This window comes from Ylistrum balloti, unplaced genomic scaffold, assembly GCF_031769215.1.
Source record: "Ylistrum balloti isolate Yb309-2 unplaced genomic scaffold, AGI_CSIRO_Ybal_v1 Utg369874, whole genome shotgun sequence".
NCBI classification, from domain to species: domain Eukaryota; kingdom Metazoa; phylum Mollusca; class Bivalvia; order Pectinida; family Pectinidae; genus Ylistrum; species Ylistrum balloti.
Genome location: NW_026782015.1, coordinates 2,378,475 through 2,396,408, shown reverse-complemented (window position 1 = coordinate 2,396,408; position 17,934 = coordinate 2,378,475). Strand labels below are relative to the sequence as shown.

The 17,934-nt window shown below is 34.6% G+C and overlaps 1 protein-coding gene across 1 annotated transcript; it reads right to left on the bottom strand.

Moving 5' to 3' along the window:
• Positions 1 to 251: 251 nt before the first annotated feature.
• On the bottom strand, positions 252 to 17,381 carry LOC132546031 (ubiquitin-associated domain-containing protein 1-like). The gene is made up of 10 exons (XM_060209727.1): positions 17,105 to 17,381; positions 15,280 to 15,338; positions 13,829 to 13,939; positions 13,298 to 13,400; positions 12,839 to 12,947; positions 11,291 to 11,396; positions 9,135 to 9,251; positions 8,421 to 8,507; positions 7,474 to 7,612; positions 252 to 4,628 (listed from the first exon to the last, which is right to left on the bottom strand). Exons 1-10 carry the CDS (start codon positions 17,358 to 17,360, stop codon positions 4,090 to 4,092), a joined length of 1,626 nt encoding a protein of 541 aa, XP_060065710.1. The 5' UTR covers positions 17,361 to 17,381; the 3' UTR covers positions 252 to 4,089.
• Positions 17,382 to 17,934: the final 553 nt, after the last annotated feature.

The window sequence follows — 17,934 nt, the reverse complement described above, 5'->3', positions numbered from 1 at the left end:
TATTGAAATTGACCATTATCTGAAACCTTGGGGAAAATCCGGTAAGCATTCATTTTATGTAGACGTAATTTTTTCTAAGAAATGACCCTTTTTGAAACGGTAGAAATCAACCCTTATGATCTATGACTCTAAAACAGACACCAGCTTTAAGAAAATGAGAGGGAATTTTGTATCCTGCAACGACATAGAAAGGGAGATAACAATAGTTATGAGACGAGAAATATTCTTACACTTCAAAAATCAGAAATTCCTTACAACATCATCATATATCTTTATTTGCATAGAAACATACCTCTCAAACATATGATAAATTGCTTGAATCTTTGAAGAAGCACTCTATACATGGATGACATAACTTTCCAGTGTGATTATGTGTGAATAAAGATTAATTTCTTGTCATGTAAATACATGTATGATGTGGTAATCAACCCTGGTAAACAATTATTATACAAGAGAAAGATAACAGTCGCACTTTGCTACAAAAGTAAAACATGTCAGGGTACAGGATTTCGTTCATCATCTTTCCAACAACTTCTTTGAGCAATTCATTTTTAAGACTCATTTTTAGAATTATGTTTGTAAAATTGATAGCATGCCAAATTAACTATTAATAGCAACAGACTTTCAAAAATGTGTAGCATGGCACATGGCCTTCAATCTTGTCTTCTTTTTTTGGGGCAGAACTTGTCATTTCAGGCATCATGCATATGATGAAATACACAGATAGAACTAAATACTTATAAATGTAAAAGCTGTTCCTGGTTTTTTGAAAAAAAATGTCCATCATAATCAGATGAAAAAACTCAAACTTCCAAAAAATGCTGAAGAATTTTAAAATATGATGCATCTCAATTTTTCTGTGGGAACCATACAAAACAGCAAAGAAAACTTATGAATGAAAGTTCTTCCTTCTAACAAGGGCCTTAAAAAAGACAAAATGAAAATTCTTATGAATTCTTTTAGCTCTTTCACATTTGGAATTTATCCTTTAGGTAAAAAAAAAAATCAAATAAATGTAAGAGCAAAACTTAAGGGCGCTTATGTTTAATACTGGTATGTTCTTCCAGAAGATATGTTTATGCAATAACTAAAACAATGTTTTACCATAGCTAATAACATCATATGTACAGCACTTTGTAACGAGCATCACATGAACTGGCCTTAAACACTATCTCAAGATTATGATAACCTCATGAAAAAGTTTCATTGCAACATTCAATTTCAAACCATGTAAAACATTATTTGAATTAGCTCATTTTTGTGAAGATAATTTCTAAGCTAATTAAAAAAAATTTGTATCCATGTTTATTTCAAAAATAGGCAAAAATAATATAACAAACCTATTTTGAACACACATAAAGGGAGGTAATTCGTAAACCTTGTGGGCTGTGCGTTTAGATTCAACAAAATGAATTTCAAATTGTGCTCTATAATGTATATCATTTATTAAAAACAACAATCAACTTCACAAATATAAATGTGTGATTATTCATAAATCTCTTAGGATTCATGAAATAAAATCTTTCGTTAAGGAAAACAACGTACTTTAATTACTAATCAAAACACGCACAGGAAACTATGGCATATGTATGGAGACAAAAATAACTAAAGAATAGGGCGCTTCGAAACAAGTAAAGCTTTAAACAATACTTTAAAACTGCATCATACAGCTGTTTCTGAATCATGCCATTATTTAAATGAACTAAAACGTGGCATACAGGTTAATTCATTGGGAAGCACACTCTTCTTGAGCCATCTTTGTCTGTACATCAACTAAATATGTAATGTACTTTTCTGTGCCTGTCAAACCTAGCAATTATTGAAACCTGGCGTTTTATTTACATGACCATCCAAAAAGGTTTTGAATTCAGTGCTGCAATCAATTTATAATTTTTATGTTTTTTACACACATTCTTAATAATTTTCCATTACACACAATACCTCGTAACTGTCACACAAAAACTGTTCTCAAGGGGAAAAAAATTGTACTTTATAAGAAAAAGGTCTGTCTAATGTAAAAAAAGGAGAATAGAACATCGAAATAATTTGGACTACAAGGGAATTATAGTGAAATCTCTGTTAAAGATCTTCTCACAATTAAAACCACTGAATTTCATTTAAAAAAATAAATTATCTGTATGTCTGTGTATTGCATGCATCACTATTACATGTAAGACTACATTGTGAAGACCACTCACAATTATGATCAGCTATAATTAAAAACCAGTTTTGCATTGAATTTCATCTCACTAATTATCAGACCACTGGCCAATCACAAAAAATCACGAAGTTACCAGGCACATATCCTGTATACATCTACCAGGTGTCAGGTGAGCTAGCTAAATTTAGGTTGTCAAGTGCGCTTATCCGAATTAAGAACAACATTTTAAACCAATATAACAATCTGATTACTCGGGAAATATGACCAGAAGAGAAATTTGTCTACATGGTCTATTCAGATCAGTTTTATCCAGAATCTTTAAGTCTTAATAGTGAGGTTATACTGCAGTAATATAAGCAATCAACACACTGATATCTCCTTACAATGTAGCTATCAATTTTACGCAGTTCCTGTATTATATAGAAAGAAGGAAAAAACAGGAAGGTCAATAATGAAGGATATCAACATTCTTCATGTGGTATGCTTAGATAACAAAACAGAATTCTAACTATCAAGCCAAATTTCATATTCCACAACCTCCATCAATATTTGGACAAAGATTCTACATCTTCTGGTAGAGCTCAATATTCCCCTAACTTCATACAATATTTTGATCCAAGCTCTACATCCTCTTGTAGAACCAAATACTCCCTTACCTTCAAATGGCTATTTAACCAAAATCCTATACTCAGTGGTAGAACCCCATATCCCCCTACCTTCAACCAGCAATTTAACCAAAATCCTATACTTACTGGTAGAACCCCATATCCCCCTACCTTCAACCAGCAATTTAACCAAAATCCTATACTTACTGGTAGAACCCCATATCCCCCTACCTTCAACCAGCAATTTAACCAAAATCCTATACTTACAGGTAGAACTCCAAATCCCCCTACATTCATATGATGAACAACGGAAACCCAACATGACTGACATGAGTATAATACACAGGACAAATGCCTTTTACATGTTTAAATAAATTTGAGATGGTCATAATTTGCCATATACATAGAAAATGACCAGTATGATATAGCTTTGTCACAGACTTCTTAACAAGGACATAAAAAAATTCATGACAATTCAAAACACTATGAAAATACTGCAATACTGATTTATCATTCTTATACATACACAATAGTGATTACAAACATCGTGCTTTAGCACTTCTCAATTTATAACACAACCTTCACATCAGCACTTATCCTGCTAATATCACAAGAAATATCTTGTCAAAAGATGAAATAATGTTTTCAATAAACAACTTCCAAAAACTAATCAATGACACGGATTCTCTATTACATATGTGTGATTTACAAATGAGGCAGATTGTTCAAGGGAATGAATTCCAATCACACTGTCATTTGTGGAGTGGTATGTTAAGTAGTTGTGACATGTTACTGGACTTGGAACTAAAGAAAATACTCTGGACTGCTTAAAGAATGCACATGCAACTGCACAGAATTAGAACTAAACATTCTAAACTGCAATGATCAAACAAGCATGTGTAAAGTCTTTAATTTTAATCTGGTATTTCTGAGTGTTAATTCACAGCTTTGAAACATTATTAAATATCGAAAGACAGTTTTTGAAAAAATACATTCTCTGTTCTGAAGATACAATTTCATGTTTATTTGAAAGTTGTCAAATAATACACTGTATTTTGAAAAATTCTTGACATCTGAAGTTACAGTGTACTAACACATGCCTAAAGATGACTGCATCGCCAAGACATTATGATTTAGGAACTCACAGTAATACCAGTTGCTAAATGTTTCTGAATTAATTACAGGTTCCACAATTTTACAAATAATTGGGAACAAGACAGGAAATAGCTTTAGGTACATGTACTAGAAAAAAAACAGAGTGCTGTGAATATCAAACAAAACATAAATAATCCGATAAAATCTTGCTGCTTACAAGTCAGGACGTCACCTTCCTTTAGACTTGTTATCACCTTTCACCTTTCCTGAAGATGATGACCTTGACATTGTTACTGGAGGTGACCCCGCATCACGTTGTTGCCTAGCAACTGTAGGTCTTATATCATTTTCACTTCCATCTTCCGTATGGTTATTTCCTAACGAAACAGATGAAGCATCCTCTGGTAATAATGCCCTTGAATTTACTTCGTCATTGTCTGGTAACCTTGACCTTGTCCCAATAGGATCACTCTCTGACCTTGATATTTGGCTATTTGGTATTGAGAGAGACTCTTGGGATGTTCGATTATGCTGTGATGAAAGGATTTGCGTTGATGTGCTGGCAAAGGAGGAGTCTGACGATGCTGAGGATGAAATAGATGATGACAGTGTCATGGTATCAGCAGTTTTGGTAGCAGAGTCTGATTGTGCACCCGAGTGTTTCTCTGAGTGATAAATACGTGATATTTGTACCAACAGTGGTCCAGTCTCTGGATCATTTAGCCACTGCTGTGTCATAAAAGGACTCTCCAACATCTGTAGAAACGCTGTGAAAAACAAACCGAAAATAATTACATTTAACTGGTACAATTTGCCTTCATCTAAATGAGATTCTTACCTCAAGAATATCTGAAAACAAATGCAAAACTATGACGTCACAATTCTGATTCTTTCATTCTGTAAAACTTAAACACAATTTATTTAATGGGGAAAGATGCATTTAACAGTCATTTCACTAATGTTAATTCTGTTTAGTATAGAATGGAGGAAGGTAAATATTTATTGATCTGGAGAAAATGAAAGTAAACGAAGCCACTTATCTGTATAAAGCTGTCAGGAATATACAAGATATTTAAGCAAAAGTGCTTACATATCAAAAAAGGTCATATTCACACCTTCTAGGGCTTTCATACCGAGACTCCTAATTATAAATCTCCTGGAGTCATATACAGAAATCAGTATTTATACACATCCAGGGGTGATATACAGACAAACTGAGGGTACCCTTAATCCATTAATCCATGTCTACAAACTGAGGGTACCCTTAATCCATTAATCCATGTCTACAAAATGAGGGTACCCTTAATCCATTAATCCATGTCTACAAAATGAGGGTACCCTTAAGTCATGAATCCATGTCTACATACTGAGGGTACCCTTAATCCATGAATCCATGTCTACAAATTGAGGGTGTCTACAAACTGAGGGTACCCTTAATCCATTAATCCATATCTACAAACTGAGGGTACCCTTAATCCATTAATCCATGTCTACAAACTGAGGGTACCCTTAATCCATTAATCCATATCTACAAACTGAGGGTACCCTTAATCCATTAATCCATGTCTACAAAATGAGGGTACCCTTAATCCATTAATCCATGTCTACAAAATGAGGGTACCCTTAAGTCATGAATCCATGTCTACATACTGAGGGTACCCTTAATCCATGAATCCATGTCTACAAATTGAGAGTCTACAAACTGAGGGTACCCTTATTAATCCATATAATCCATGAATCCATACAAACTGAGGGTACCCTTAATCCATGAATCCATGTCTAGGTACCCTTAATCATTAATCCATGTCTACAAACTGAGGGTACCCTTAATCCATGAATCCATGTCTACAAACTGAGGGTACCCTTAATCCATGTCCATGTCTACAAACTGAGGGTACCCTTAATCCATGAATCCATGTCTACAAACTGAGGGTACCCTTAATCCATGAATCCATGTCTACAAACTGAGGGTACCCTTAATCCATGAATCCATGTCTACAAACTGAGGGTACCCTTAATCCATGAATCCATGTCTACAAACTGAGGTTACCCTTAATCCATGTCTACAAACTGAGGGTACCCTTAATCCATGAATCCATGTCTACAAACTGAGGGTACCCTTAATCCATGAATCCATGTCTACAAACTGAGGGTACCCTTAATCCATGTCTACAAACTCCATCCATGAATCCATACAAACTGAGGGTACCCTTAATCCATTAATCCATTAGGGTACCCTTAATCCATGAATCCATGTCTACAAACTGAGGGTACCCTTAATCCATTAATCCATGTCTACAAACTGAGGGTACCCTTAATCCATTAATCCATATCTACAAACTGAGGGTACCCTTAATCCATTAATCCATATCTACAAACTGAGGGTACCCTTAATCCATTAATCCATATCTACAAACTGAGGGTACCCTTAATCCATGAATCCATGTCTACAAACTGAGGGTACCCTTAATCCATTAATCCATGTCTACAAACTGAGGGTACCCTTAATCCATGAATCCATGTCTACAAACTGAGGGTACCCTTAATCCATGAATCCATGTCTACAAATTGAGGGTGTCTACAAACTGAGGGTACCCTTAATCCATGAATCCATGTCTACAAACTGAGGGTACCCTTAATCCATGAATCCATGTCTACAAACTGAGGGTACCCTTAATCCATGAATCCATGTCTACAAACTGAGGGTACCCTTAATCCATGAATCCATGTCAATACAAATCCATGTCTACAAACTGAGGGTACCCTTAATCCATGAATCCATGTCTACAAACTGAGGGTACCCTTAATCCATGAATCCATGTCTACAAACTGAGGGTACCCTTAATCCATGAATCCATGTCTACAAACTGAGGGTACCCTTAATCCATGAATCCATATCTACAATCTGAGGTTACCCTTAATCCATGTCTACAAACTGAGGGTACCCTTAATCCATGAATCCATGTCTACAAACTGAGGGTACCCTTAATCCATGAATCCATGTCTACAAACTGAGGGTACCCTTAATCCATGAATCCATGTCTACAAACTGAGGGTACCCTACCCTTAATCCATGAATCCATGTACCCTACAAAAACTGAGGGTACCCTTAATCCATTCCATGTCTACAAACTGAGGGTACCCTTAATCCATGAATCCATGTCTACAAACTGAGGGTACCCTTAATCCATGAATCCATGTCTACAAACTGAGGGTACCCTTAATCCATGAATCCATGTCTACAAACTGAGGGTACCCTTAATCCATGAATCCATGTCTACAAACTGAGGGTACCCTTAATCCATGAATCCATGTCTACAAACTGAGGTTACCCTTAATCCATGTCTACAAACTGAGGGTACCCTTAATCCATGAATTCATGTCTACAAACTGTTGAAATAAGTTTAAGGAGATTTATTTATTGAGCAATTTTATCCATAAAATCAATTGTAGATAACAAAGAGATATTTTTTGTTTTTTGGAAAAAACACAAAAATATATATGATTTTACATTGGAAACTAGTATCTTTACATGCCTAGTAATCATTTAAAGACCAGTATGTACATAGTGGTCATATAGAGATCTATAACCGTGACAAAATGGGCCCTGACCTAATAAACAACGAGGATTGTTCAGTCCTAGTTGTACTGTTGGATTGGCCATTATAGCTTTGTAGATGGAACTGTTGGTATTAATTCCTTCCTCCATTTCTTCCGGCTTGGTTTTCCGGTCTCCTAGCAACCAGTCACACTGGAAAATTGAACATGATCAGTGCTAGAAATGAATAATGTGGAATTAAAAAAATTTTTTTTTATTGAATTTTTTTTTTTTTTAATTCTTTAAAAGAGTATGAAAATTAATTCAAATTCAAATAATACTGTTTCCTTATTCTTTTCACAGAGTGACAGATTGTTTGAGATATCATAAACAAGTAATTATTTTATCAAACAATATCAATATGTTGAATTTATCTACATAAAATATTCAATAAATTCTTTTCTCTAAGAGGTGTGTCAAAATTTGTTTACATTAAAACATAAAACTGTTTCCTGATTCTTTTCCTAGAGTGACAGATCGTTTCAGATATAATAAACAATTAATTATTACATCAAACAATTTTAAAGATGACAACGCAAATTTAAAAAATTCCAGTTTGACAGGTTGCAAGAATTAATTCTTTTCAACTTGCATTGTCAGCTTTGATATGCTGAATTTATGTGCATAAAATATTCAATAAAGACTTAATATGTATACCATATTCATCTGCATACTTAATAAATTTTGCAGTATGATGACAGTTGCAAATAAAAATTGAAATTGGATACAAAGTACAGAGCGTTACGCTATGTTCATCATCAATTTTATCTCGCCTAGTACTTGATATAAACAAGGAATTTTAATGGTTGTTATTAATGCAAGATTTTCGTTCAAGAGCAGGATTAAAATTTATTTTAGGTACACCAGACATAATAATTATATATAAGGCTAAAGATTTGATAGTAGTGTAACAGTCTGGAAATAAACGGGAAAAAAGATTTGTAGGAACATTGTCACTCACTGCTGCATCCTGGTCATTCCTGCCCACTCTCAGCGCGTCAATGGCATCTTTTTCAGGAAATCCCATCTCCACTAGGTTCTGGAGGGCCTGCACGTAAACAAAATGATGAAAGGTAATTGAAACTACTATGTATTTGTGAGCCGAAGCTCTAAATAAACATTTCAAAACAGATATAATTAGGCAGCAGTTGTATTAAATTACATTTCATTTTTCAAATTTTGTTTTTCATATTTAATTACGCTATTATCTTTGTAACTGGGGGTATACCTTAAACATGAGCTGTAATTCTGAAGTTTGATAACTAAAGGCAGTAACACTTTCACATATTTGCATCACAAATGTCAACTAGAGGCTGTTATTTCTCCTTCCTTTGTAAATATTTCCTTCAAATTGTTCTAATATATGTATAATTTGATTTATTTTGAAAAAAAAATACGACAAAAACAGAAATCATTGATTTGATTACTTTCAACTTTTATGAAACTTTGGTCAAAACATCAATATCTACAGTAAACAGGACAAGTCTTACACTCTAAATAGGTTTCTTGCTAAATATGGAAGTTCCCTTTCCATTAGTCCTGATCTTATACTATGGTTTGTAGCCTGTTAACATAGTTCAATAACAGACACAGTGTACATGGAACATCAAATACATAGAACCTTAGTTTTAAAGTTTAAAATAATTTACCCCATAACCTGTAATATGATACTAACCCTTGGATTCGCCTTGAATTCCCTCCTTCTGAATGCCCGTAGTGATTTGAGTATATTTGTGACCTGAGGTGACTGACTATCATCATTATCATCCATGCCTCCTACAGCTCCCTCAGTCTGTATAAAATTATCAACAATACATTCAGGTCTATAAAATGGCTTGTTTTTTGTTAAACCCTAAAAAAGTTTGAATTTGTGGTAAAACCAAATATCAATCAGACCAGAAAATCTCCAGTAGGAGAAACTTCAGAAGAACAAACATCTTGTTCATGTGTGTACTGAGGTTCATCTTCAGTCAGATTTCAAGAGGATACCCATTGGAAGTCTCTTAAAAAGAGGTAAACAACTAAACAAGAGGCCCATAGGTCCTGTAACGCACACCTGGTTTAGTTTTCTGTAATTGCTTCATTAGCACACAGTGTTTAAAAAATTGTATCGATTTCTCCTAGAAGACCCTACCCCTCTGCCAAAAACGGGTTGGGATTGGGGTTAAAATGAACAGTTTATATAAAACAAAGTTCTCTTTACTGGCCAAGGGAGCCAAGACCCTTGGTTTAAATCGAAATAAACCCCTTCATCAAAGCATGCCTCAAAATCAAGGTATTCCTACGGAAAAGAAAGGATTTTGAAGAATTTGTTTGAATTCCCCTACTAGCTTTAGGAGTTGGTATTCTTCTTCCATTTCTTTATTAACACATAAACCAGTATACAGAAAATTTGGCTAATTGCTACCTTGGCCTTAAATCACGTGCTTTATGATTTGTTTTATTCTGACCTCAAATTTCATCAAAACATACCTACTGTAATATAGGGCTGAACAGCAATAACAATTGTAAGTATATTTTCACTGACTTAAATCTTTTGGGTCAAATTTAAAGATGTGACCTTTTTTCAGGAAATTACAGTCGGCATCTATGTAAGGATTTATCCATTATGTATCCTAAGATTACAAACTATTGATAAACAGATTGATCAACTGATACAAATGATGGATAACACAAGTATACCCATCAATGTGAATTATAAAAGGAAGTATTAATTCAATAGTCTATTTTGATATGACCATACAGAGGCTTATAACATACATGTTGATGGTTAACTATTCACAAAGAAGTGTTATTTTTCAAAAGATGAAGTAAGAATACTACTTTAACTTCCATAAATGAACATTAGCATGATATACTCAGACAAGTCACAATTGGCCGATCGACAACGCAAAAAATAACCACACCTACCGAAAATCAAGGGAGGCTACTCTCACCATCTCCGACAAACAAAATGTTGTATGCATTGAACGTCATTCCCGATGATATCAGACTTAATTATGCCTCTAACGTATGAGGTAACACTATGATTTCAATGTATAGCATTATGTGACCTTCCATGTCCCAGAAATTATACAGTCAACAAACACAATATTGGAATAAATTGACAGCTGTTTCGTTTTTATTGCACCTCGGACTAGAATGCATTGATCTGATTGGACGTTGCTTGCCCCCTATAAATCTATAGGGGGCAGCTGAATATATAGGGGGCAATGGCCGCCATCCATTATCTCTGAAAGGCGTCACTTCGTAATTTCAAATCACAGATTGGCGATATTCACATTCTGTTCCGTGTCGGAATATTGGCTAGAGTGAATCCTAGAAGTTGCTATTATCTAGTACGAGTTGTTTCCCCTACACGAAGCACCTATTTGACTCGGATCAAAAATGGCTGGGCGGTTCGGGCAGACGACAGCTGCAGACAAGGAAAAAAAACGCCTGGCACTTAACGCTGATAAGACGTTAAAAGCTAATAAGTTGGCCGCTAAAGTGTTCAAAGATTATTTGGTGGAAAAGCAGCAAAACCCAGATTTTGAAGATTACGATGTAGTCCGACTGGATGAATGTCTTGGCCATTTTTACATGGATGCCAGGAAATGTGATGGGACGTATTATATATATATTTAAATGGGTCCTTGGTGCTTCGCCCTCACCCCCTACCAATCTGACTGAACCCCTATATTCCTGTAGGGGGTCACTAGCAAACTACATAACTAATAGTATAGAGAATGTCAAGAGAGATCAGGTCACAGTGTATGAAAGAAAGCTACGAGAAATTATGATTAAAATCTTGAAAAATTGAATGAAAGAAGGGAGATAACTCTAACTGACCTGTTCCTCCTGTTCTGGTGTTTCATCAGTACCAGGGACAGGTTCGTCTATACCAGGATCTGCCTCATGCTGTATTAGCCATTCCATTGATTCTGTCACCGACATCCTGAAATGCGTAATCAGGACATTGTACTTTGTGATCAATGATAGTGATAATGAAACTTTAAGTAGGATTTAATTAACAGAAAATCTTTACCACTCTTGTCTACTCACTAAATACAGGTGGTTCACAAAGAAATGAATTATGGTATATTGGATGTGTCATTTAGTGCAAATGCTATGTCCTATGACAGGAAATTTTTCAGTACTACATGTATTGGAGGAATAAGTGTGATTGATCTATTCATAGGCTGCAAAGACTTGTCACCTTTGTTGTCAGCAAGTGTGATACAATATTCCAATGAATAATTATTGAGTCTCAACATTATTTTTTTTTAATTTTATCAAATGTGAAATTCTTTTAAGGCTTCATATATACAGGACCTTACCACTGAAATTAATAGACCAATAAGAATATTGGAAAGAGATTAAAAATAACATGAGATTCAAAAAGAACAGATTGTAACAATATAGCATGGCATCCTCAAATCCACACCCACAAGAACGATGAACTCTTTTGAGACTAATCCAAAGACTAAATCAAAGATTGTTAACACTGAGAGTGCCATGTGTTGGAGTGGTGAGTGCCCCCTGTTGGAGTGTCTTTTCAGTCAGCATGTCATCACATATGTAATAGCACCAGCTATCATGGTTACTCTATTACTTGGCAGAATTCAATATTCTTCCAAATCCAATGAAATAGAACAAAAATAATCATTTTGAATTTACAAACATACTGAAGTATAAAACTTTCATATTTTTGAAATCCTTTTGGTTGGTTGAAAAATTCCTCCCAATAACCAGAAACTTCATATTCATATCAATAGCCTCTGTGAAATGAAGTTTGTTGGTATTTGCACCATTCCGGATTTATTTTTCACCACAGCATAACTTTGGTATGCTGTAATCTTAACATTGTTTGAAATACTACATATCTTATGTAGTACATATAGTTTTAAACAGTAATAATGAATACTAGCTGTAACTTATTGATGTCAGTAATTGTGACTAAGACCTTTATATACGGTCAAGATTTTTACAGACAAACGTAAGTGTCTACCAGCTAAATCAACTGTTGTACAGCAACTCCAAACCACATTTGAGTTATATCATCTGTTAAGAAATAAAAACATTATATTGGTACTTAGAGAATCCTGAACCATTATTCCTGTCAACCATTGCATGATTAACTTTAAAGTTCCCAGTTTATAATAATCTGAATTTCTACAGTTGTCAGAAAAATTTTTCTCTCTCAATAATTTATTCAAAAGCATTGACAAAAAGAGTTGATCTGAGAGCAAATTATCTCCTCTTAGTTAATGATTATTGACTAATTTCCAGCTCTATAAGGATGAACTACTAATATTTATAGTTGTTTTTATCATAGTTGATCCTAATGAAAATCTTGGCAAACTCAGGTACAGCAGACTTAAAAGTCTTACAACTTACTTATTCAACAATAAGGCTTTCTTAGCTCTTCCTTCAGGAAACCCCATTTCTGTAAGTTTTCGTAACGAAACCTGGTCAATCTTAGGCTCAGTTGATTCTTTTAACATATCTGTAAAGATAAATTAGTTATATAAACATGTATGTGTGATTGCATTAGATATTGTTCCTGTATAGTAAATTGTAATTTCAAATTTTGGTAATATTATTTAACTAAACTTGATTTTATAAAGTTATATAAGATTTCCAAACATCAATGTTAATAAAACATTGAACTGTGTTACTACTACACATTTACAGAAAGATTAAATTTCCCACTTTTTATCACACCGTTGTGCCACTTCAAGAAAGAAAAGCTTACATTAGTTTGAAATTTTCACATAAGACAGGGTTATTTTATCAGGTCATGTGTATTACACCTGTGGCTGTACACTACATACATTGAAAATGAAACAAATATACCTTCAGCTTGTTTAAATATCTTTGATGCCTCTGGATTAAGACACAATATCTTTTGGGAAGCTTCTATCAGCGAGACCAAGATCTTCCTCAGCTCTGTCTGAAACTAAAACAAAATTCCACATGGAAGAGTTGACAGATAGAAGGGTGATAGAATATTTACCATCACTGACTTAGATCACAGTCAAATATTAGTAGAACTGTCGTTCCTTCTTTTATATAAGTAGAGATATCTACTTCTTTGAGAAGGTATTGACTGTGAAGTCATTTGTTTGTGAGAGTGACTTCAAGAGAAAACAACACAACTTTCTCACACAAACTAATTACCTACCAAACAACCAATACTAGCTCAAAAAGAGCAGATAACTCTGCATTATGAAAAGACAGAAATATTTTTCCTTGATCTTTCCTACTTAACTGATGAGATGTTATAAATATGTATATTACCATAGCTCTATACCACACACTGGACTGACTATTAATCAAAAGAACTGACCACATCATACTGCTCTTTATTCTTCTCAGAAAACTTACATCTAGGTTTGGTGGAGTCTCTGGAGCCTTCGGTGCTTTTGCTGCAGGAAGACGGGATGTGACCTCTTTTATAGTATCCATGGTGATTTTTTTACTTTCTTCTCTCTGCAGCTAGTTCAATTGAGGAAAAATACAAATAAAATACTGTAAACGGAATCTTAATTCAAACTCAAAATCAGTGAAACAACAGCAAACTATGAGGAACTTGAAAAAATCATATGACTAAATGAGTAAATTAAACATTGATTTCAGAGGGAAAAAATGATGATTTTTTTTTTCATACAACTAACATTGAACATTCAACTTCAAACCCCACAGGGAAGGACATTTCCGAAGGAGATTATATAGTGAAATCTATCAAACTTCTCTATAATCTCCATCAACCAGCATCTCTCAAAACCCTGAGTTCTGACTTTATCTGTCAGCTCTCAATATAGAGAAATTGTAAAATTGGGAAACAACCCTTGAACACAGTTTTTATATGTATGAGAGTATACAAATATAGTGTTTTTTTAGGACTCAGATATCTGAGACCTTGACTCATGCTTTTCCAGTGAGTCTCACCCAAATTTTGAGAGTACACTATACCTCTTAAAATGAGACTCATCAAAACTTTGGAAAATGGGTCATGGACTCAATTAAAGAAATCATAAAAATTGTTGAGGATATTGCGAGTATTTCATTCTACCAAGGCTGCTTCATTCTGCCATATATATGTGTATACCCTCATCATACCGCCATGTTTTGGCCCATACAGATTTAGGCAGTATCATGAGGGTGGTGACAGTATCGAAATTTGATGAAATAGAACTTTGTATAAGATAATTGATCAATATCTTTATATGTGGCAAAATCCAAATGTACAGTTACAATATTGTCACACAAGAACAGATTGTCTAATATGGCCCCAGTTTTGGGAAAAAAATGGCATATGTGTTTTTATTTGTCACTATCTCTGAAACAGATCAATGTCCGAGTTGTAAATACAATAAAGAAGAAAACTGATCATGATTTGCTAATTACTGGGGTGATACTTTTGGGTTACCATGGGCAAAGTCATTATAAATGTTTTTTGACCGTGGTCTAATATCTTCTCTCAGTCTCCGATCATGAATGGCAAAGCTAAATTTTGACATACAGGTGTACAACACAAACACAATACGAGTATAAATAACCCATTGTTTTATTACAATACGAACCTGCACCTATAGGCATCAATTTGATTAGTAAATGAAATCACTGAAGCGTAACTGTTACCTGTGCCAGTAAAATCAAGAATTCCCATATGTATACAAAAAGAACATTAGAGAGCTCAACGACGACCCAATTTGGCAATAACACTGAGGGAAATACAGAGTAATTTGGAACATTTGAATTAATATACAAGTGTGGCAACATTATCAGGTGGTAAAAGGTTGAGGAAGCACTGTATAACCACTAGCAACACTTACCGGATCTTTGCTCTCATATCTGGATGGGACTAGTCTCTTCTTCAGTATTATCAACTCATCTGCAATTAATGTAAGAATTTGAAAAGAAAAAGAAATTTCAATAAACTGTACTCAATAACCCTGATCCAGTTAACAGCAAATATATGCACAATGTCAATGAAAAGTAAGAGAATGATATTTTCAATTAATTCACTATCATTAAACACAAAGTTTTCTGAATACTCTACATACAGTTCAATACAATTGAGCAATCAATGTAAGAATTTGAAAAGATACAGAAATTTCAATAAATTGTACTTAGTAACCCAGATTCAATTAACAACAGCTATATATACACAATATCCATGAAAAGTAAGAGAATAATATTTTTAATTAATTTATCAGTATTAAACACCAACTTTTTTAATATTGTACAAAGTTCAACACACTTAGGCTTAAAATCCTACATGACAAATTCCAATGACCCCAAATCTGCTGCTTAAATGGACATACTCATGACAATCACAACGATTACAGTGCAGGGAATGGCATTGCAATTTCACATTTGATAATGACTTCTATTGGACTGAATAATATAATATATACCCCTGCTCATTACTCATAAATTTCAGGGGTGAACAAATTAGTACACTATAGTTCAGCCCACAAGGCCTTTTTTTCATCTGGAGGTGAATCCCATCACACTTGTAGTCTATCCTTGTTTCAAGCCAGTAATATGTACGAGTGCACTTAACAAAAGAATAAAATCCTGACAAATGAGTTTGGATGGGAGACTAGGAAAAACCCTATAGATAGGTTTATTTAAATTGGATATGTGGGTGAATTCATGTGGGTAGCTGGTCATTGGGTCAGAATACATATCTAGTGTTCAGGGTAAATAATGTTTGGCCTGTTACACTGGTATAGTGGGATGCAAGAGGATACCTTGCAAACAAAAGCTGAGTGGGTGGAGATGGATGTGTGGGGGGAATAGGGGTCGTGCAACGTTGATGTTTTCAGCAACAGTTGAAATATGGCAGGTTTATGGCTCAGATGTTGGTATAACAATAATGTATACTATTTTCTTCTCTTGTTTCTCCTGTTCTCTTGTTTGATCTTTCATCACCAGATTAGTGGAAATAATTTTTTATAGGATTGTAGCTTTTGGCAACCACAAGTTCCCAGAGGAGCTCTTCAAAGACTTCAGTTTGGGAATCAATATCAGTGACTGGACTTTCCTTTCCATTTGTGATGCCATTATCTTTGAATTGTCTGAAAACCAGAAGCAGTAATCCAGTGGGGAAATTAGTTTTGATCAAACTGCTCTTAAACATCTTACGATGAGATCAAATAAGTGTGTGAACAACATTGCCTTGTTTCAGTCACTGTCTGATTTGTGTAAGGTAATTATAAATACATATGCAATAAGATGCTATGCTAATGCCTTTTTCGTACTACCTTTATGAGATCTTCAACACTTGAGGTGCAACATATGTATGTTATAGGAAGTAATATGAACCATGCCATGCCCCTCTAGTGGCTTGAACTAGCGACATCTAAAACTGTCCAGGAGGACACTGTGCATAACCACGAGCCAGTGACCTAGCTATTTAGGTCTCTACACGAAAGTATTATATTGACTGAACTGAGTATGAAGTTTACAAAAAAATGTGTTGTTTTCCTGTAGTTTTTAGCATAAAACGTTATACATTTGCTAGCCCCATCATTCAAAAACCATTTTGCACATGTGTTGGACACACTTGGAAATTAAATGTGTGAAGTTAATGTAACTGTAGCCCACTTTGTTACAAATTCTAGTATTTTCTTGCATGAATATTTATACTACCGTTGTCAGTAACTCCTTCCTGAGACAGTGTCTTTTCGTCGCTAAGTATTTTTCCTGTACGAACGAGAAGGATCTTGTGATACAGAGAACTTTTCATACTGTCAGCCGGGTTCAGGAAATGACCTAAAGATCGTATTTTGACAGCGTCGATTTTCAAGTCTGGATTTAGATCAATTATGAATTCCTGACCCTCCATGTTCACCACCCGCACCCTCATCCCTGTAGGAGGGAGGATGCTAGTCTCAGAGACAAACATGCAGTTGTTTTCTCAGTGAGAGAAATGACAAATATGGAATTCTAGTCTTTTCTCTGCAACCCGAGAGTATTCCGAACTGTAAATCGGAGTCACTAAAACGTTTATATACTGCCGTCTATCGGCATTTAAAAAGTATATTGACACAAGGGACGTAATTCGTGGACTCCACTCTGTTCATTGATCCATAAAATTTAAAAGCCTTTAATGTAAATCCATTTCAGAACAAAGACCCGTTTTCGCAAACTTGTTGTTTTGGCATTGAAAATATCTAAATTGAGAGTATTAAAAAGGGAAAAAATCATAGCCACTTTCTATGTCTGCATTGTGATGATTGACAACCACATACAATATACTAAATTGCTTTAACATGATATTGAAGGTAGCAGACGATTATAAATTTAAACGACCTTAGTGACCGTACGCTTCATTGGTTACAACATGGCGGTGGGACAATCGGGTACCATGTACAGGTAGTAGTGAGGCCGAATTTTAAAGTCCTGTTAATAACAGGTGATTTTTGTACATTGCTTACAGAGAGGTTTTACATGGAATAACCCAAAAACAAGGTACGTCA

Excerpts from the sequence above, each read along its gene's own strand:
- LOC132546031 (XM_060209727.1), bottom strand. The coding sequence starts at position 17,360 with ATGTTTGTCTCTGAGACTAGCATCCTCCCTCCTACAGGGATGAGGGTG. Across the intron at positions 13,940-15,279 it reads GATATGAGAGCAAAGATCCG|CTGCAGAGAGAAGAAAGTAA; the intron begins GTAAGTGTTGCT and ends CAATTGAACTAG. Across the intron at positions 12,948-13,297 it reads GATATTTAAACAAGCTGAAG|ATATGTTAAAAGAATCAACT; the intron begins GTATATTTGTTT and ends TTATCTTTACAG.